General features: G+C 35.1%; 1 protein-coding gene across 1 annotated transcript; it reads left to right on the top strand.

Moving 5' to 3' along the window:
* LOC138335477 (xaa-Pro aminopeptidase 1-like) lies at window positions 1–17,695 on the top strand. The gene is made up of 23 exons (XM_069284584.1): window positions 1–78; window positions 1,213–1,374; window positions 1,717–1,780; window positions 2,101–2,205; window positions 2,588–2,628; window positions 3,771–3,822; window positions 4,634–4,777; window positions 5,055–5,150; window positions 5,728–5,809; window positions 6,405–6,564; window positions 6,866–6,910; window positions 7,156–7,242; window positions 7,843–7,893; window positions 9,122–9,180; window positions 9,579–9,656; window positions 10,180–10,251; window positions 10,697–10,757; window positions 11,175–11,244; window positions 14,290–14,394; window positions 15,067–15,138; window positions 15,560–15,636; window positions 16,497–16,595; window positions 17,023–17,695. Exons 2-23 carry the CDS (start codon window positions 1,267–1,269, stop codon window positions 17,140–17,142), a joined length of 1,848 nt encoding a protein of 615 aa, XP_069140685.1. The 5' UTR covers window positions 1–78; window positions 1,213–1,266; the 3' UTR covers window positions 17,143–17,695.
* Window positions 17,696–21,218: the final 3,523 nt, after the last annotated feature.

Here is a 21,218-nt window from a genome sequence, read left to right as displayed (position 1 = left end):
GCGTCTAACAAACGTCGATCCGTTATGAAAAAACGTGCCGACAAGCTGCATCGACGGCCGGCGACTGATTAAAGTTGGGTATATATGCTTGTTTTAAAAACCAAAACCATCTTCTTTTAACTTAAATCAAAGATAAACCATAACACAGTTAAACACTGACATAAAAGGTATACAATAGATACAATTAGATGTACACGGCTTCATGTCGATGATGCCATGCCACTGCACGTAATGCAAAACCGAAAGTAAAACTTGTATAACAGCACTTGCACTAATAAAAGGGTTACTGCTGTATAAATTTAGTCTATAATTAATAGTAATACTCTTCTCATGCCCCTTTGATACCCTTAAAACGGCCTCAAATAGTTTACAATAAATCTATGAGGAAATCAAAGTACAGTCTGTACAAACCATTGGCATTGACATTTCCCTTCCCAGCTTTAGTCTACATAGTGATGTACATGTATAGTGTGTAGGTTACGAGGGTTATGAGGTCCCAAAACAATGTGGGTAAAGTACAATTTATCGTCGATTATTTTCACCTTCCGGTGAGTATGACGTCACAAAATTCAGTTATTCACGCCAACAGATGACACATAATCACAAGAAAGTGGGACTAATTGACGGTACATTGTACTTCACCCAAGCTGTTTTGGGATCTCGAAACCCCTGTATCAGACTGGTTCGATCATTAGTGACCATGTACGAATTGTAGCTCAGTCAGTAAGAGCAAAACGGGGGTTTCAAGATCTCAAAACGACACGAGTAAAGTCCTATTTACTGTCGATTAGTGTACCACCTTCCGGTGATTATGACGTCTTCATTTGACATGAATTTTGTGACGTCATAATCAGCGGAAGGTGGCACTAATCGACGATAAATAGTACTTTACCCGCGTCGTTAAGGGGTCTCAAAACCCCCGTATTAGGCTAGTGTTTGTTCCGGGTTTGAACATCAGTTTTATTAACCACTACATTTTTCCTCTCTGCAGGAGTGTTACACATTGTCATATGATATAAGTATTATATGGTTACCAAATTTAGCAAGTTCACAGTTTAGACAATCATTTCATTGGTATATAATTTATTTGTTGCTTTGGAAATGATTAGTTTTTCATATAACACTGACTGACAGGTTATTCAGTATTTAATAATTTATACCATATTATCTAACAATAAAATTGAACAAACAAAAAACAATTTTATTTTTCAGTGTCTGTGAGAGGCGCCCAAAGTAAATCAGGTCCATTCATTTAGTCCAATCACCATGGCAGCTAAAAATACTACAGCTATTTTGGCTCGTTTGCGGAATGCAATGAAGTCTCTACCAGAGCCTGTTCAGGCTTACATCATTCCATCTGGGGACGCACATCAGGTACAGTTAGATTTTTAAGTCAAATAGAAAATATTGTACATTTATAAACAAGATATACTAAAGTCTAAAATTAAAATGCAATAACTATCAACAAAGGCCATCAATAAATAGGATTGACATAGCAACAATTCCTTTATAAGTCAGACGTCAATCATTTAGTAAATTGCACCAAATCTGATTGATGATTGCGAGTTTTATTTAATTTTACCATGATTTTTTTTATTCTTATAACAGCCACAAGACTTCCCTATATTATTATAGGATGTAGCAAATATTTCCTTCTTATGTCAAATTTTGTATTACTTTTATTGTATCATTTCTAAGTGATCATTGCTGTTGCAGAGTGAATATATCGCCCCTTGTGACTGCAGAAGAATGTATGTTTCTGGCTTCTCTGGATCATCAGGTATATTTTTATCAGAAAAATGCTAAGACAGCTTCCTTAATTTAAATTTTCCCTGGCAAGTCCTTTATTCTGCTTTTGCGCAGTACAGAGTTATCTCTGCCTTTGAGAGAAAATTTTGATTGTTACATCATGTTTTTGTGACCATCATCTTTTCTGAGTAATAAAAAAAAATTGTTGGACACAAAATATTGATGTCGCATTGTAGACCTATAGCTACATGTACAAATGTACCCAGAAGGACAGATAACTCTGTAATATGCCTTGATAGAATACACTTGAATGAATACAATAAAAAAATGTCTATTTGTTTTGATCTCCAGGTACTGCTGTTGTCACGGAAACCAAGGCAGCTATGTGGACAGATGGACGTTACTTTTTACAGGCGGAGAAACAAATGGACTCCAACTGGACATTGATGAAGATGGGTCAGTTTGGAAACTATATCAATTATCGTAACGAAATATTTATATTGATGACAAGCAAGGCCCAGTTTCATGAATATTCCTAAACTTAAAATATCCATAGGAAAGCATTACAAGTTAGAAATAATTTTTGACTCATTTTCAAATAGCATTGCTACAAATGTTGACAATTCTTATGTGAAAATTTCAAAATCACTTCAACCCAGGTCCAAACAAGACTTTATTAATTCAGCTGAAGTGAAACCTCAGAGACAAGCATCCTTAACAGGAACACAGGAAAAATCTTGTTTTTAAAACCTACCGGCAGATCTACAAGTCATTTTATTATATTATAAACCTGCCGGGACTGTGTTAATTATTGATTTCCTTTTCTCTACTGAGACAGGTTTGGCGACCACCCCATCTCAAGCTGAATGGCTGGCGAAGGTAAGTTCAATATATTACTGTTGTATTCTCACTTAAAGATGCTCCACCGCAGACAGAGCATAAATGATACACATCATTTGAACAATAATTGGTGTTTAATCATGTTGATATATATGTCTAACAGGAAAAAGAATATAAAATAATTTTGTTTGCTTTTTGTGCATGTGCAATCAGTACTTCATTCTATATAGGACATAGTGCCACAGAATTAAACATGTCAACAAGTTAGTTTTAAGAATCTCAAACTTTTTAATGGTGGTAATGTAAGTAACTAAAGGAAAATACTTAATTTTTCTGTTCCTGGTTTTTCATTGAGAAAAAAATTTACTATTTGTCAGTGGTGGAGCAAATGTAGAATATAAACTTAATTTTTCTGTTCCTGGTTTTTCATTGAGACAAAATACTATTTGTCAGTGGTGGAGCAAATGTAGAATATTAATAACAGTCAAACCTGTCTATAAAGACCACCCAAGGTATAGCAGAAAATAGTCTTAATCAGACATCGCGAAATTTGCCGGTCCAACAGACATGTCCGGCAAAATTTGACTTTGACCGCCTATTATATATAATCCGGTCCGGCAATTATTGAGTACCTGAAGTCGGTAAAAATGGCATCTCTGAAGTAAACTGCATAAGATAATCATGAAAATAGCTGCTTGGATACTAATAGCAGGAAGTTATCTTTACTTAAAAAATTCACTCTAATGTTTTGTGCGGCAAAATCTTGTTCGGTCCGGGTTACTCACAGTCCTTGCCGTTCTGAATGTCCGACCATTTTTTCCAACTTTTGCGATGTCTGGTCTTTATATATACATGTAGCCAGGTGGTCTTTATAGCCAGGTTGGCTTGCATTGAATTTTATCATTTGGGATCCTGGAAAAAATGGTCTAGTTAAGCAAGTGGTCTTTATACAGAGGTGGTAGCTAAGGCAGGTTTTGCTGTATTAATATTTTAATAAATTTATTGTCTTCTTCATTCATATGGTAACTAAGTTTTTTTATTATTATCTTAATATTATATTATTTTAGTATCATTCAGCTACCTTGCAATATACATGCCATAATATTCAGTATTTTCACTGTTTAGAAGTGTTTATAAAAAAGAACATGTTCATGACATTTTTCTGCTGTTTTTCGCTGTAGGAGCTACCAGTTGGAGGAAAGGTTGGAGTGGATCCCTATCTCATGTCGTTAGGTAAGCAGGGTATCAATTCATAATTTTAGATATTGGATGATGAAAGTTTATTTGTACATTTTTGTGTTGTTGTGCTTTTAATAAAAAAATTAATTTTCAATTTGGTTGGTTCCAAATTTGTGGCAACAGAGCATATAACAATTACGTGTAGAGAACATTTGATCAGTATTATTAAGTATGTTTATAATTATACTTTATTTGACCCAATAAGCCACACACCCCACCCCCGTGTCCCTAAAGGTGTCCCTCCCCCTTTTTTGAGGCCTCAATTTCACTTTACATTGAATAAAACACAGACTGAAACTATGAAAATGGTAAAGATTTCTCTCTTTGATTTCAATTGAAAAATGGCTTACTTTGTGTAATAATTTTGTATACAATTTTTTTCTGTGTAATGGGGAGATAACTCTGTATTACACGAATTTTGTCAGTGTAATGGGGATATAACTCTGTAATACACGAATTTTGTCTGTGTAATAGGGAGATAACTCTGAATTACACGAATTTTTTCTGTGTAATGGGAAAATAACTCTGTAATACACAAATTTTGTCTGTGTAATAGGGAGATAACTCTGAATTACACAATTTTTTTCTGTGTAATGGGGAGATAACTCTGAATTACACGAATTTTGTCAGTGTAATGGGAAAATAACTCTGTAATACACAAATTTTGTCTGTGTAATAGGGAGATAACTCTGAATTACACGAATTTTGTCAGTGTAATGGGAAAATAACTCTGTAATACACCTATTTTGTCTGTGTAATAGGGAGATAACTCTGTAATAAGCAGGCTAGTTTTGATGTTGAACAGATGCCTGGAAGCCGATGTGTAAATACCTTAAGAGTACAGGCCGTAGTATGGTGCCTATCACACAGAACTTGGTGGATTTGGTGTGGGACGATCAACCCGACCCTCCCACCAACTCACTTCTTATCCTCCAGGACAACTACACAGGTAAGAGGTCATAGGTCAGCTTGTCAAGGTCAGTTAGAGGTCAGGGTCGGCTACATCTATAGGTTAATAAGAGATGAATTTCATGTAAGGGGCTAGCTTCATAGTGTGCATATTTATGTCAGTTAGAGGTCAAACACGGGTCAAAGTTCAAAGTTAAGATAGTATTAGGCCAGGCATTCTCATAAACCAATAATGATTTTTTCATATTGATTTTTACAGTTTCTTAAGTAAGAATCCACCTTTATATACATGTCATGTAAACTGTTGGATTTTCCAGGAAGGAAATGGGAAGACAAAGTGACTGCTATCCGAGGGAAAATGAGTAAGGAAAAATGTGGAGCCTTGGTTGTGACAGCTCTGGATGAGGTGGCATGTGAGTACAGTCTTATATCTTATCAGTATTGGTGGTAGAAAAGAGGTTGTAATCCTGTAACATCAGCCATACAAGGCTTGTCAGACAGTTCATTCAGTTTCTTATACCTATGGGGACCAATGATTGCATTTTTGTTGTAAGCATAGCTCGTTATACACATATTACAGATATACGACCCAATACGTGCCCAGGGCGTTTAAAAAATTGAAATAATGAAAAGGTGCTAATAAGACATAATTATTGCAAATCTAGAAAGTTTTGTGAAGTATTGGTCTGTATTTATGCGTGGACGATTGAAATTAAGGCCTATAAAAGGGGGAGGGGCGCTTACAGGGACATGGGCACTTTTTGGGCCGAATAAGGTATTATAGGAATCCTGTCAAGGTTTGAAAATTATTGTGTTATTACCATGAATTCTTTGTTGCTCAGGAGCTGTAAGCTCTTCTTATTTTAATGATTTTCTTTGTAAGTTTGTTGAATATAAATGTTTTTTACTGTAATAATTATGAATACTCTTAACCTCAGTATACCTTATATTAAAATGTTTATTTTAAGTAGGCATGATTTTACCTTTTAGATCTATTTAACCTAAGAGGGTCTGACATTGAGTACAACCCTGTCTTCTTTTCCTATGCTGTCCTCACACAAGACAGTGTTAAGTAAGTATATGCTATTATATACAGGATCTGATGGATCCACACTTACATACGGACAAATCGGTAGTATTTATATCAGTATCATACTAATATTTTAGCAGTTATTTTATTTTAGCGCTGTTTGGCCTCTCTTTGAAATGCTAATTCATGTACAGAGCGCTTAATGTAATATCTATGCTATTCCCAGTTCAATATTGAACCACCGCATGAGGCTAATTCATATCAGATTCTGCACTTATAAATCCTAATTTATAGTTTCCTTTGCATTTTTGCTAAAATTTGGCTGTGCTAAAATAAATATGTTTACAGTAGAATTTCTGTAGAATATTTTGTAATGATATATGTATATGTTCTTTTATTTTATTTTATTTTTTTAAATTACTTACGACAGAAAAACACTTTTTTTGCATAAGCTAAACATTAAGTACTCCTAATGGCCCTAGCTTGCCTAAAACTTCAGTGAAATTTTTATAGTGCATAGTAGACCTATGTATAAACCGATTTCAAGAAAATTATTTAGAATTAATCTTAATGTATTGAACTATATCATTGAAATGGAATTTAACCCTGAATGTTGTCTGCTTGTCCCTCCTTACAGTCTATTTATAAATGAGGATAAAGTTGATGGGGCTGTAAAACAGCATCTACAGCTGAATGGCTCGAGTGTTCCGAACGATATCAAGGTTACAGTTCACGATTACAAAGACATTGGCAAGTTTGTGTCTAGTCTACCAGACCGTGTGGAAGGGAAAATATGGGTAAGTTACACATCTATAGAAATGATTTACCATTGATATTGTTTTGTTGTGGATCTTAATTACAGGCAATACATGTATCAAAGAATTTGTTTATTTATGGTAATATATATCTATTCTAAAAATGGCTCTGTAATTTCTCTAAAATGAAACATTGTAATTCTATCAGAGCAATATCAGCGATGTAGTATTCTTTGTATCATGAAACTTAAAATAAGACTGCATATTCTGAATACTTTTAATACTATTCTGGTGAAATGAAATCAATAACTGATTGGATATAATTCTTTTTTTCTGTACACAGATAAGTTCAAAGTCGAGCTATGCCCTCATTAGTTCTATACCAAAGGTAAGAATTTTTTTTTTTTTATTAATTTGAAAAAATAAAATTGAAAGAGAAAGAATTCAAATGAAAAATCAATCACATTACATTGTTATTTGCAATTCCATTTTAATAATTATTGATCTATTAAAAATAAAAAAGGAAATAAAAAAAAAGAGAAATGGATATATAATACAGATGCATTGTTATGAGTTATCAGTAACAAAATGAGCTAACTACATGTACCCAATACGTTGTTATTTTTTACCTAGACTTTAAGGGTAAACCTACCGTCACCTATCGCTCAGATGAAAGCTGTGAAAAATCTTGTGGAAGTTAAGGGAATGAAGAGAGCACATGTGAGTATGTTTGATAGATTGTGAATTATAATCAACCAATTAGTGAAAATCAATGAACAGTATGCACGTTTGCTTTCCTTAACAATCTTAAAGCTGGGATTATCTCCCCTTATATGCACACGACTTCATAAGTCTGACTGCAAAATGTATCAATAGTGTTTTTGACCAGCTCTATTTGTCTAATTCATTCATCCCTGAAACTTCATAATGGACTGGTCTAGTCTTTGATTTAGAAGAGTCTAAATGTGTCTACAGGGGTGAATGAGTTAATGAGCTCTCCTAAGAAAAGAATCTTCCAGCTAGCTTACAAATGGAAGAGCTTCCAGATGCAGAAAAGCTGCAATTTATCAATTGATCACAAGTAATATTTAAGAAATAGAAAAAGGCAAATATAACCCATCATTAGAATCACTGATACGTTTGCGTAGTAGGAACAGAGGGAAAATGGTCCTTATAGCCAGGTGGTCTTTATACACAGGTTGAATGGTGTTAAAATTGGTCATTTTGGCCGCTGGAAAAGTGGTCTTATTAAGAAGGTGGTCTTTATACAGAGGTGGTTGCTAAGACAGATTTCACTGTATTTGTATATCTGTTTCCTAGATCAAAGATGCTGTGACACTCTGTGAGTACTTCTCCTGGTTAGAAAGAGAGGTGAGTAAATTATTGTATAATGATATTTTTTTTTTACTTTCCACTTTATGTTTTAACCACATACACTGGGCACTAAAAGATATTTGTTTGTGATTACTTATTTTTTTCATATTTTACCAGAAAAAAACTTAAATTTTATCACCTTTTATTGCAAATATTAAGTCACTGTGGAAGCAAAATTATGTTTAGCATGAAACAAATAGCAAAGAAAATTAAAAAAACAAAACAAAAAAAAACAAAATACCTATGGTGTTCAATCTATCCTATAATGTAATAAGCAAATAAATTTGGCATCAGGTATAGCCTATTTTAGCTATCTCAAAATGATCACATGCAATACTCTCTTTATTTAGCCATTGCCAATGTAGATATGTCAAATTATCATGTGCGTTGGATCACAGCTGAAAAAGGAGTCTCAGTTTCTATTGGAGAGATGTAAACCATGACAACTTTAATACATAGTGATTTTTATTGATAGAATCTTACGTGGGTCTGTCGAGTGTACAGGAATATCTCAACCCGAGTGAAAGTTTTTTGCCATAGTCAACCGGAGGCTTGCCTAGGGTTGACGGCTAAAATCTGTCACAAGGGTTGAGATATTCCTGTACACTTGACATACCAATGTTTGATTATTTTTTCTCCCATACTGTAAATAAAATTTTAGAAATGATAATGACAAGAGTAATCTCCATATGTATAGATAAAGTCATTTTCAAGTGTGTGTGAGCTGTCTTTTTTCCTTACCCCTGAGAAAGACAGAGTTATCTCCCATACTTGACAAGGTTATCCCGCGGTTGCTAGAGAAAAGATAACTGTCTTTTACCGGGGTAGGGAAAAGACAGTTCACACGTGCTAGACAATGAAGTGCCGCCATCACAACATGCCTATTGTCGGCGACCTCATTAGTTTTGACGCACTGTGACATTCCTTTGGAAATGTTTCTAAAAACTAAAGTTTGTGAGAAAAAGAATCAAACATGGGTCTATCAAATGGACAGGGATATCTCAATCCTTGTGAAAGATATTGGCTGCCAACCCTCGGCAAGCCTTGGGTTGACCAGCCAAAATCTTTCACTCGGGTTGAGATATCCCTGTCCACTTGACAGACCCATGTAAGATTCTATTAATCTTTCCCCTAACGACTGACTGTCAAGTATGGAAGAAAATTATGTCCTTTCTGTGACGCTAACAATGTGGTCTAATTATGAGTACTGATGTTTTTATTATAGATTCCAAAAGGAAACATCACCGAGGTGTCGGCTGCTGATAAACTAGAGGAAATTAAACGGTAACAATCAAACAATACATGAAATAGCAAACTTTACTTAATGATGTACAGTTTTGTCTGCAATTAAAATTAAATTTAGATTAGATCTATTTATATTAAGTTCATATTCAGTAAATGTTTTCATTAAAGTTCGTAATTTAATTTCATGAAACAGGTTTAATGATTTATTAAAACCTTGGATTTATTATATATCTTGGAGACATGAAATATTGAAAAGTTTTCTCCTGTTAATTAACAAAATTGATAATGAATTAATTTTTAATTTTGAACAAATAGGGAAATGTAGTATAAAGGATACCATTATTCTAGCATGTAATATAAGTCTATCCCTGCCTAGAGGTATATCAAACTTATTTCAGAAAGTAATAATTGCGATATTAATATCAATTTTATTATAGGGGGCAAGAAGACTACGTTAGTTTGAGTTTTACAACAATTTCAAGCACAGGAGAGCATGGGGCAGTTATACATTACAAGTAAGTCATACAACTTTGTCTCCTGTACAGATCATAGCATGGTTCATGTTATTTTCCTGTAATGCAATGGTCGTTCATATGCCTTTGATCTGCAATATATGGAAAGCATTTTAATGCTTAGATATTTCACTGATTAAATTTTCACGATCAGAGCAAATGTCTTGTGACATTGCGAAAATATCTGGCTTTATGGTAATAACACAGGTTTTCTAAATACCAAAACGGCTGCTTGGGTAAAGGACAATGTGCCTCGATTAGTCCCATCATCCTCTGACTATGACGTCATCATTTCAGGTGATTTTTGTGATGTCATAATAAGTGGAAAGTGGGCTAATCGATGGAAATTGTATTTTATCCCATTGTTTTGGGACCTCGAAAATCCAACGTTTTATGGAAAAGGATATAAATCTGAGTCCAGAATGAAAATTATTTTTTATCTTACAAATTAATCCACAATATTCTGCCACTATATATATTACCATTGTCTCCTGTAAGATATGAGTTGATGGACTTTGTGTTACAGACCGACGGCAGAAACCGACCGAGTACTGACTACAGAGGAAATGTATCTATGTGACTCAGGAGCTCAGTACAAGTAAGGAACATTGTAATTTACTGTAAACCAACTTTATTTCACGTACGATTTATTTTCCTAAATTTTGCGATCCAAATAAGTTTGCAAAAGTTTATATCCATGAATTAAATTCAAATGTATTTCCATACAATTGTAAATCTGCGAAAATGTTGAAACGGAAATGACGAAATTTAGTAGCTGCGAAAGAAAGTTGGTTAAAAATATACATTTGTTTAGTTGTTTTATGGAATAAATATCTAGTTTATTGAAGAAATTCACAAACCAATGTGTACAGTCTTAGGGGTACAATAAGTTAATTGGCCACTGCTCCATTTAGACTAAGGTGTAGATTGAGAGCAAGTTATAGAATGTCCGACACCGTAACCAGTTTGTCTCTTTGGCCATGAGGGCTTTCAGTGATTTCTAAGATAAATCATGAAAAGATTTTGTGTATATTTGTTTTCAGAGATGGAACCACAGATGTGACTAGAACTATCCACTTTGGTACACCGTCAGATTTCCAAAAAGTGAGGATTATTTATTTTCATTTCTGGACTTTTTATTTTACTGTCAAGATTTCCAATTACAAACCAAGTCTATTGTTAAAACCCTTTGTGATGTTAAATACTGTGTTGCAGGACATGTGTAAAAAGTCTTACAGCTGTGTTTATATTCTTAATTAGATAATTTGCAAAATTATTATCTTGGTGCATAATGTATTTGTTACTCCTTCACCCCTAAAGACACATTTGGATTCTTCTAATTCAATTTATTGGAATAGTCCATTGTTAATTTTCAGGGGTGAAAAGGGTAATCAATTATACACAAAAAACACCTGACTAGGAATATTTGATAGTACAAAGGAAATAATAAGAGTTAAATCAAGTACAAATAGTGAAATCCTAACGGTTATATTAATTGTGTTTTCTATGTTTTCAATTTAGGAATGTTTTACCCGAGTGTTAAAGGGACATATAAACTTGGCCAATGTTGTCTTCCCCAACGGAGTCAAAGGTAATTTTTTGTTAATTTTTTCCTTGTTATAAATCAAGGCGTATAATTGTAAAAAGTTGTGCTATGACCCCTGTCATGAAACCATCAGAAGATTTTGTCATTACTAAGACTGTATTTTTTATTTTTGTTTGAAAGGAAAAATGTTTTAAAATCTCAACATCTTGAAACTTCTAATTTATGAAATAACATACAAGCCTAAAGGTATTTACATATGGACATTAAACTAGAGATCAAAGGACCACTTTGGTAAAAAAGATATTTTATTGAACTTAAAGGGCCGTGAGAAGCTAAAGATGTTTCAACCTACAGTAAAACACGGTTATAACGTACCTCAGGGCCGTTTTTTTAGCTCACCTGGTCCGAAGGACCAAGGTGAGCTTATGCCATACCGTGGCGTCCGGCGTCCGTCGTCCGTCGTCCGTCGTCCGTCCGTCCGTCCGTCAACAATCGACTTCTTCTCCATAACCGCTGGTCGGATTTCAACAAAATTTGGCTGGTAGCATCCTTATGGGCTACTAACTGAAAATTGTACAAATGATGGGGCTGACCCCCCAGGGGCCTGAGGGGCGGGGCCAAAAGGGGTCAATTTGGCTATTTCCATATAAACGACTTCTTCTCTGAAACCAAGCATGGGATAGCACCCATAATGCAATGGTAGCATCCTTATAGGATGGGGATTCAAAAACTGTACAAATGCTGGGGCTGACCCCCCGGAGGCCTGAGGGGCGGGGTCAAATGGGGTCAATTTGGCTATTTCCATAAAAACGACTTCTTCTCTGAAACCAAGCATGGGAATAAATAGCACCCATAATGCAATGGTAGCATCCTTATAGGGTGGGGATTCAAAATTGTACAAATGATGGGGCTGACCCCCCGGGGGCCTGAGGGGCGGGGGCAAATGGGGTCAATTTGGCTATTTCCATATAAACGACTTCTTCTCTGAAACTAAGCATGGGATAGCACTCATAATGCAATGGTAGCATCGTTATAGGGTGGGGATTCAAAATTGTACAAATGATGGGGCTGACCCCCCGGGGGCCTGAGGGGCGGGGTCAAAAGGGGTCAATTCGGCTATTTCCATATAAACGACTTCTTCTCTGAAACCAAGCATGGGATAGCACCCATAATGCAATGGTAGCATCCTTATAGGGTGGGGATTCAAAATTGTACAAATGATGGGGCTGACCCCCCGGGGGCCTGAGGGGCGGGGTCAAATGGGGTCAATTTGGCTATTTCCATATAAACGACTTCTTCTCTGAAACTAAGCATGAGATAGCACTCACAATGCAATGGTAGTATCTTTATAGGTTGGGGATTCAAAATTGTACAAATGATGTGGCTGACCCCCGGGGGCCTGAGGGGCGGGGTCAAAAGGGTTCAATTTGGCTATTTCCATATAAACGACTTCTTCTCTGAAACCAAGCATGGGATAGCACCCATAATGCAATGGTAGCATCCTTATAGGGTGGGGATTCAAAATTGTACAAATGATGGGGCTGACCTCCAGGGGGCCTGAGGGGCGGGGTCAAAAGGGGCCAATTTGGCTATTTCCATATAAATGACTTACTCTCTGAAACTAAGCACGTTATAGCACCCATAATACAATGGTAGTATCCTTATAGTGTGGGAATTCAAAATTGTGCAAATGATAGGGCTGACCCCCCGGGGGCCTGAGGGGCGGGGTCAAAAGTGGTCAATTTCCATATAAATAACTTTTTCTCTGCAACTTAACATGGGATTACGCTCATAATGCAATGGTTACATCCTTATAGGGTTTGAATTCAAAATTTTGCAAATGATGGGGCTGACCCCCCGGGGGCCTGAAGGGGGTCAAAAGGGGTCAATTTAGCTATTTCCATATAAACGACTTCTTCTCTGCAACTAAGAATGGAAGAGCACTTATAATGCAATGGTAGCATCCTTATAGGGTTGGGATTTGAAATTGTACAAATGATAGGGCTGACCCCCGGGGCCTTAGACGGCAATAGATGCGAGGTCAAAAGGTCAATTAGGCTACTATTTTCATATAAATTACTTTGTCTCTGAACCTATGTATTGGATAGCATATTTGTATGGTATCAATAGCATCATTGTATGGTTGTGATTCAAAATTAAACTTTGGGAGTCAATTTTGCTTATTTTTCTAATTGTCTGAGTCTTGTGATAATTACTAACAAAAAACCAGGTGAGCGATACGTACCTCAGGGCCGTTTTTGTTTATTCGGAACAACAGGTTCGACTATTTGTTAAAGTCATTATTTCAAGTATTAATCCTGACGGACCTGTAGTTTTTGATACAGGTCTGTGAGGGCTTTGTCAAGGCTCATCTGAAAACAATATAAAATCACCAGGTCCTTCTTTAATTCATAAACGAACAACTAAATATCCCGGTCTAACCAGTCAAACCGTATAATCGAAAACGGCCCTGGAGACCAACAAAATCTTCGCTATAAGGATAGTTTGTTATATATATATTGTAGATATCTTATAATAACCTTAACAGGGTAATTACTATATTTTATACAACCATGAATTTGTTATAAGCGTATTTGTTATAAGCGTGTTTTACTGTATTTTATTACTAGTCCTCCACATCTGGGCTACAAGTTTTAACCCATATGGGGCAGTTTTCAGGTACTGACCATAATGAAGTTGACCGTAGGTCTTTGGTCATTTTGGTTTTTCTCTATTTCCTAAATCTAACACATTCGTGAATAACAAAACAGAAAAACAAAATAAAGCTATTGTACAAATTTGAGTTATTCTGTCTTTGTATATTACCGAGTTATCTCCCTTGTGAGTAGGTTTCCATTGTGATGTCATTATTTTGTGATGTGAGTGAAATTGTGAGTGAAATTCACATTTGTTATATATTTCCTCTGAAAAGCTTGCAAACACATGATATCACAATCAAAACCTACACGTAAGGGCAGATAATTCTGTAATATGCAAATACAAAATAGCAACAGCTTGCATACTCTTAACTTTCATTTCTCCCCGAAAACAATTTCATGTATAAACAGTATGTATTAATTTTGTCATCAGGACACAGTTTGGACACACTGGCGAGGACAGCACTCTGGGAAAGTGGGCTGGATTATATGCATGGTACAGGGCACGGTGTTGGGGCCTTCCTTAATGTACATGAAGGTAGCTACTTATTTCTATTTTGATGTTGAATTAAAAGAATGCAATGATCCATTTCAAATGAGTAGAAGAGGTCACAAATCTTTCGATTTTATTCAACAGATTACTGGAAACCAACTTTCTTTCGTGTATAATTTATTTTCGTTCATTTCACAATGAAGGTACACAATTCTTGCATAATTTAATTCATAAATATCTGTATTCAATGTTAAATCTGCGAAACTTAATCTCCAAGATTTTTTGGAACAGAAATGGTGAAAGAAAGTTGATTTACAGTATTTTATCACACTTGTGAGCTTGTTGGTGTTCACAAAAATAGAAATAGATGTTTGTTTATTTCACAATATTTCTTTTGACCAACTACATGTATGAGGTTTTTCTAAAGAGAATAAGGAAGAAATGTATTATTACTAGTATTTTTAATTTCATTGGAATTTAGAAACATTTCTTTAAATTATCCCCTCAGGATATACACTCCAAACAAGAGAACAATCTAAGGTATTTGCTGGTTGGCTGAAGCCAAATGATAATAAAAACTCTGAAGTATGAAGACTTGATAAAGTAGGCTTATGTAGGCTTTGCTTGTTGCTCAAATCATCTTAAATCTATTTGATTTAATGAAATATTTGAAATGAAAATCCAATACAACTTCTGTTTTATACATGTATGTTATAGGTCCATGTGGAATAAGCTCCCGAGTGTCCCTTACAGACGTCGCTTTGGAGGAGGGAATGATTCTCTCAGACGGTATGGGGTTTCATTGGTCTATATTTTCTCAATCTTTATATAAATCCATCTTTTAAAATGTTGTTAGTAAAGTATAAAACTTACTTTCACATATAGTTAGGTTTAAATATTCATCAAGTGATGTTTAATTTTGCTGCATATTAATATATTAACATCGATTGTATTCATTTTGAAAATATAATTACATGATAAAGTAGCAAAAACCTGTGTTACTGAAACATATTTTTCATTTAAATCGTCTCAAAAATTAATTATAAGTATACAATTTATGCCATTTATTTCAGTTATGTTGGCTTTTAAAAAATTTCTTGCTTGCTGCACAGATTCAGTTTGATGACCAATTGTAATATAAAAAATTTATATACCACAAAGTAGTAATATTTGAATATTTGTATCAGTGTTTAGCCTCTATCTGTTTCAGAGCCAGGATATTATGAAGATGGACAGTTTGGTGTCAGGATTGAAAATCTGGTCTTGGTTAAAAAGGCCGAAACTAAGGTAAGGTTCATTCTTATTATAGTTGTACACATGACAACAAATCCATTTTAGATTTAAGTTCATGTCAAGGTTGTGTACAATGTACTATGCCTAAAATTCGTTAGAGATTCACTTGTGTTTAACATTTTGTTTTTCCATACATCAATGCATTTCAATACGAAATTTTAAAGCAGACAGAATAAATAAATATATTTACCTATTTTTATACATCTTAATTTCTTTTTGTTATATGCAATGCAAAGATTTTGTGTTTGTTTGTTTGATTTATTAGCGTCCTATTAACAGCTATGGTTCATGTAAGGACGGCCTCCCAAGTTATGCGTAGTGTTGCGTGTATGTTGTGCGAGGTGCGTGTTTGTTTGTGGAGAACTGCGGTATATTCGTGTGTTGTGTCTTCTTGTATAGTGCCGCCGAAGACACCAAGCAATCACACCCCGAACCGGTGGTCACATTATACTGACAACACGGAGCGAACCGAGTCGGTCCCACTCCCTGTATGCTGAGCAGGAAATTACTAAGAGGAGTGTCAGAAACATATTCACCACTTTTATAGACTTGTGTGTGTGGGGTGGTGTCTCGGCCAGGGGACAGAACCAGAGCCCTTACCACACAGGGGCGAACGCAAACTCAAGGCCAAAAGTGAGGCGATGCCACGAGGAGGGAGGCATTAGGAAAGATAAAGTCAGTAGGAAGAAGAGAAAAGATATGATACTAAATTTAGTCGCCTTTTACGATCATGCAATAGGGGCAGCAGGTACAATTCTAACGCCCTACCTGCAGGGCCAACAATGCAAAGATCACATTTGTAATAATCATGTGATTTAGTTCAAGAGATAAAAGGCTTGTTTTTGCCTTTTCAGTACAATTTTAAAGAGAAAGGCTTCCTGACCTTCGAACCTTTGACCTTGGTGCCTATTCAGACAAAAATGATCTGTCCATCACTGCTCAGTGAGACTGAGGTAAGTTCATAAGGACTAGTGAGACTGAGGTACATGTACATGTAGGTTCAGGAGTAGATAGGGAGAGGAATTTCTATGCAGTTTTCGTTTTGGAATCTAAAATACTAATACTAAAGAAAGACATAGTTTTGCATTAAATCATTCAAAAATATGTTGTTTAGAAAAGCTTTAATTCAAAATCAATCCTAGTTTTTGTACTTATTGGTTAAAGTCAATTAAAGATCAGCTCTTCATCTACTAAAAAGAAATCAAACAAGAAGTGGATATGAATAATAATTATGTTAAACTCTGAATTTTTAGTTTCTCATATGGTAAGGAGCTTCGATTTGCTCAGATTGTCTTCAAAGTCTTATAATATTATCATATGACATGCTAGAACATTATTATATATGTACATGTATACATAATGTATTGGTATTTCCAACAGATTGATTGGCTGAACAACTACCACAGTAAAGTTAGAGATGAAATAGGCAGTGAGCTACGGAGGCAGGGTAAACAGGCAGCCCTTGACTGGATGATGAGGGAGACAGAACCACTCGGATGATACTTAACACGAGGACATTCTGTATAGATCCAGTTGTGCTGCTCAAGGCATAGAATTCAGTGTTTATTAGCAGGAAAATGATTTAGACAGAGAATGTTTCAGATGAGGAATCCACGATCGACTGATATTATTTTTTTTACAATATTGAACATTTACATAATGAAAATTGAAAGATTGAAGGACTTTTGAAAATGTGATAATTTTTCTCGAATTTACAAAGTTCTAATTGTGATAAAAGTCTACAATATCATGAACATTGCTGAGTTTAATGTCACTAACTTGTATGTTGTAAGTTTGTATTTGTTTAATATTTATATGAGTGAATGTATAAAAGATATAATACTGAAACGTTGTATTGTGATTTATGTCATAAAGGTATTGTGTGCTGTATTTGCAACTTTATTTTATACCAATGTGATAGTGGTCATAAATTTTGAGAGCATCATTTCCTCAGTTTTTGTTTTTTTTCTAAATGTTGAAATGAAACAGCGAATATCACAAACCAGAAAAAGACTTTCTTATCTATTGACAGTAAACAATATTTACGCATTTAGCAATGACTTTTATTCCTCTTTTTGTGAAATAGTGCTAGACTTTCAGGGAAGCACATCTCCTCGATACTCCTGGGTTACTATTACTATAATTGCTATATCCATCCCTGGACTTTGTAAAAAACAAATCCTGACCAAGCCTACAGAGACTTGAAAATTACTAAAGAGCTATAGTCACAATAGCTATGGAAGGATATCTCAGCTATTGTTTCATGTGTTTTCATTTACTTGAAAGATTCTGCTCCTGATTTGTAGTCCCCCACCTTGAACCAGGGGAAAAAATTTGATTTGTGTTGTGTCCGAAGGTCCATCCATGCATTGGTGTGATCACCTAGGCAGAGCAGTGTATCGCATACCTAAAACTCTGGCCTCTGATTTGAATATTTGAGGCACTTTGAAACTTCATGCTTTGTATATGGGTCCACCTAGGCAAGGCAGTGTGTTCAAATCCAGGACACTGTGACCTAAATTTTGACCTTTGACATCCATTTAAGAAAAAGCTTGTCCAGACCTTATATTGTTCTTTATAATAAGGGACACAAACTTCAAACTTTGTGTATTTACCCATCAAAGTGATGGAAATACAACCTCTTAGAACATAACATGGCCATGTGTAACATTAATTTGGCAAACAGTCTTAATTATTATCCACAGAAATAATTTCTTATTCAGGATCATATGGCCTCTGTTTCTATGGAAACGGTTCTGTATCAGTTGAAGTGTTTGAACAAACTCGGTTCCCAGCATCCCACAAGCTAAATATCAGTTCTGTACACCTTTTAGTTATTGACAAAATTTAAGATTTTAGCCTATTTGACCCCTGTGACCTTAAATGAAGGTCAAGATCATTTATTTGAACAAACTTTGTAGCCCTTCATCCCAGCCTGCTACAGGCCAACAATTCCATGGGCCTTTCGGTTATTGAGAAGAAGTCTTCTGAAAGAAAAGTTGGCACACGGCCGGATGGGAATATCATGATTACATGTATGATGTAGGTCAGGATAAGATGACCTGTAAATCGTCTATATACGCAAGCTTAAAGCTTAGCTTGTTATCATAGTTTCCGCGTTATAAAAGGGGACATAACTCCGGTAGAACTAGATCATTTGGAGAAGTTTAACGAAAGAGTTCTTGTTATTTACTTCGTTTAGTCATTTATTTAACATGATAAGGGACAAATCAATAAATCTCAGAATATTACATGTAATGTAAACAAACTAACGTTAGTTTATAAAGTTTTTAGTTTGTCATTTATAAATTCAAAATGACTCTTATTTTACCAAACCAATTCATACGTGCCATAATTTTCATTCTCACGAATTTATTCACCGCCAAAAGTTATAAAGATTTTGAGAATGACAATACTTACAATGCAAAGGTTTTTAATTTTACAAAGTTAAATAAAAGCTCAAACGTGAATTTTGGCAGTACTGCCAAAAATTTATTATATTGACGTCAACAAACTATTACAGCGGGTTTTTTGTTTGTTATTTTTTTCTTTTCTTCTTGCAAATGTTTATAAAGCATTATACATACTTTATGTATGTATTTGTTCATGCCTTTGAATTATTTCCACAGCTTAATCTATCAAAACTTACGATGTGCAATGGATTTCTGAAGAAAAAAAATAACAAGGAATTTTTTTCGTCCAGTTATATGGCACATATACCTTCAAATCACAGTTAATAATATAAGTTGACTGCCAAGCTGAAGTCCTATACCTTCAAATCACAGTACAAGGTGAATGCCAAGCTGAAGTCCCTTTAATCAGACATGCTTTATATGAAAAGCGGGAAGAACTGGTTTTTATTTGTTCCGCCAAAAAGAATTATGAATAAATTTTCCGCTCGGTAGATTTTGTATAAAGTACACGTAACAGTTTTAGCTGCTTTAGATATTGTCCCAGTTTGTCTGTCAATAGTGGATTTATGGAGGATATCACTGAACCATAAAAATCAATATCAACATCAAACGGCATGTCGCTGGGTAAAGAAAGCCAAGACTACATGTATCTTGTTATAATGGGCCCCGTATATCACTACAGAGTAAAGAGAGGTCGTATTTCATTTCATTATCATTTACATACAATAAACATCACAGGATCTCGATCAGAGTCACTAGAGCGGGAAGGAACGTATATTGTTGTTTTGTCACGCAACAACGATTTGAGGTTGATCTGGTACAAGTGTGTTATTAGTCGGTCATATTGGTTTACATTATAATATCGTTTTAACACAGGGGCCTGTCACATACTAATTACGAATTCGTCACAGTCAATATATAAATATATGAACCCAACAAAGTGTCCGTAGACCCTTTTAGTGGCTTTAAGCTTCTCCAATCAAAAATCGGTAAAAATCATACTTTAAATGATGTATAATATGTTTGATACTCAATCACTGTCGCTATATTTACTGAAAATGGTAGAAACCCTTTGATTATCGAGGATGGATGTTTAAGAGCCGAATGGTTCGTTGGGTTATTTTTTTAAACATCCTGCGAGCTGTTTTAGTCTTCTCTTAACGACGTTTTTATAAACTAGACCCTTAAAACGTCTAAAAAGGGTCTATGGTCACTCTCTGGTAGGTCCAAATAAATATAAAACAGTAACAATTCAATTCCCAGTCCCCTGTGTATCCAACTACGTCGTGGTTATGGGACGGATGACTGCGAATAGATGTCAAATCCCTGTGCGAGAAACTACAAGGTATCTTACGGTAACGCTTGACTCATAAAGATATTAGAAGCTATTCGTGTCATCTTTTCCCATCCATTAGGACAATTATTATGGACGTTTTAACGTTTTGCATATTTTTTGTTCGGAAATCTCCTGGGGTTTATTTGTGAGGAAATATTTCAATACGCTAGAATATGTTGTGCTAATAAGCACAGTTCTCTTTATCGAAGAATACAGACGTATTTCGAGGTATCATTCCTAATATACTGATCAATGCGTTGTATGTATGATTCAAAGGCCGACCATTTATTAGGGATTATGAATATTGAGATTTTAGACACGTATTTTGGTGCAAATGGTACGGCAAGATTTGATTAAGAAAATCTCGACAACAAAAGATATTTTAGATGTCACATATGCATTCATTTACTGCATATTTATAACGAATTATCATATCCTGCCTTCGTTGACCACAGCCATCTTTTAGCAATATGGCTATACAAGATATATGTAATCGTATAGCTAGCTGTTGTATGTATGGAGAAAAAACAATTTTCATTGAATCGCTACAAATGCTGACTTACCAGAAACGTATAGGCGCGTAAAATATGTTTCATCATAATCCAGTTGCCCTGTACTGACCGCGCGACAGTGATTTTTTTCCGGGTACTCCGGCTTTCTTCTAACTTCTAAACATGGCACGTCCTTAAATGACCCTGAATGAATCTGATATTCCATCAACATTAGTCCATAATGCCAACAACGACATACTTGTGTGTTAATGTGACCCTTTCTGTTTGTTTATTGTAGGACAAACCGAGCATGCTAAAGTTTACTATAGGTAATAA

Source organism: Argopecten irradians, chromosome 11, assembly GCF_041381155.1.
Source record: "Argopecten irradians isolate NY chromosome 11, Ai_NY, whole genome shotgun sequence".
Taxonomy (NCBI): Eukaryota; Metazoa; Mollusca; class Bivalvia; order Pectinida; family Pectinidae; genus Argopecten; species Argopecten irradians.
Note: the sequence above shows the minus strand (reverse complement) of the source record. Positions and strands in the feature narration are given on the sequence as shown.

What these genes read in the sequence shown, in the direction of transcription:
- LOC138335477 (XM_069284584.1), top strand. Translation starts at nt 1,267, where the DNA reads ATGGCAGCTAAAAATACTACAGCTATTTTGGCTCGTTTGCGGAATGCA. An exon ending in CTGGACATTGATGAAGATGG is followed by an intron (nt 2,206 to 2,587) that starts GTCAGTTTGGAA and finishes CTACTGAGACAG; the next exon opens with GTTTGGCGACCACCCCATCT. An exon ending in TCATTAGTTCTATACCAAAG is followed by an intron (nt 6,911 to 7,155) that starts GTAAGAATTTTT and finishes TTTTTTACCTAG; the next exon opens with ACTTTAAGGGTAAACCTACC.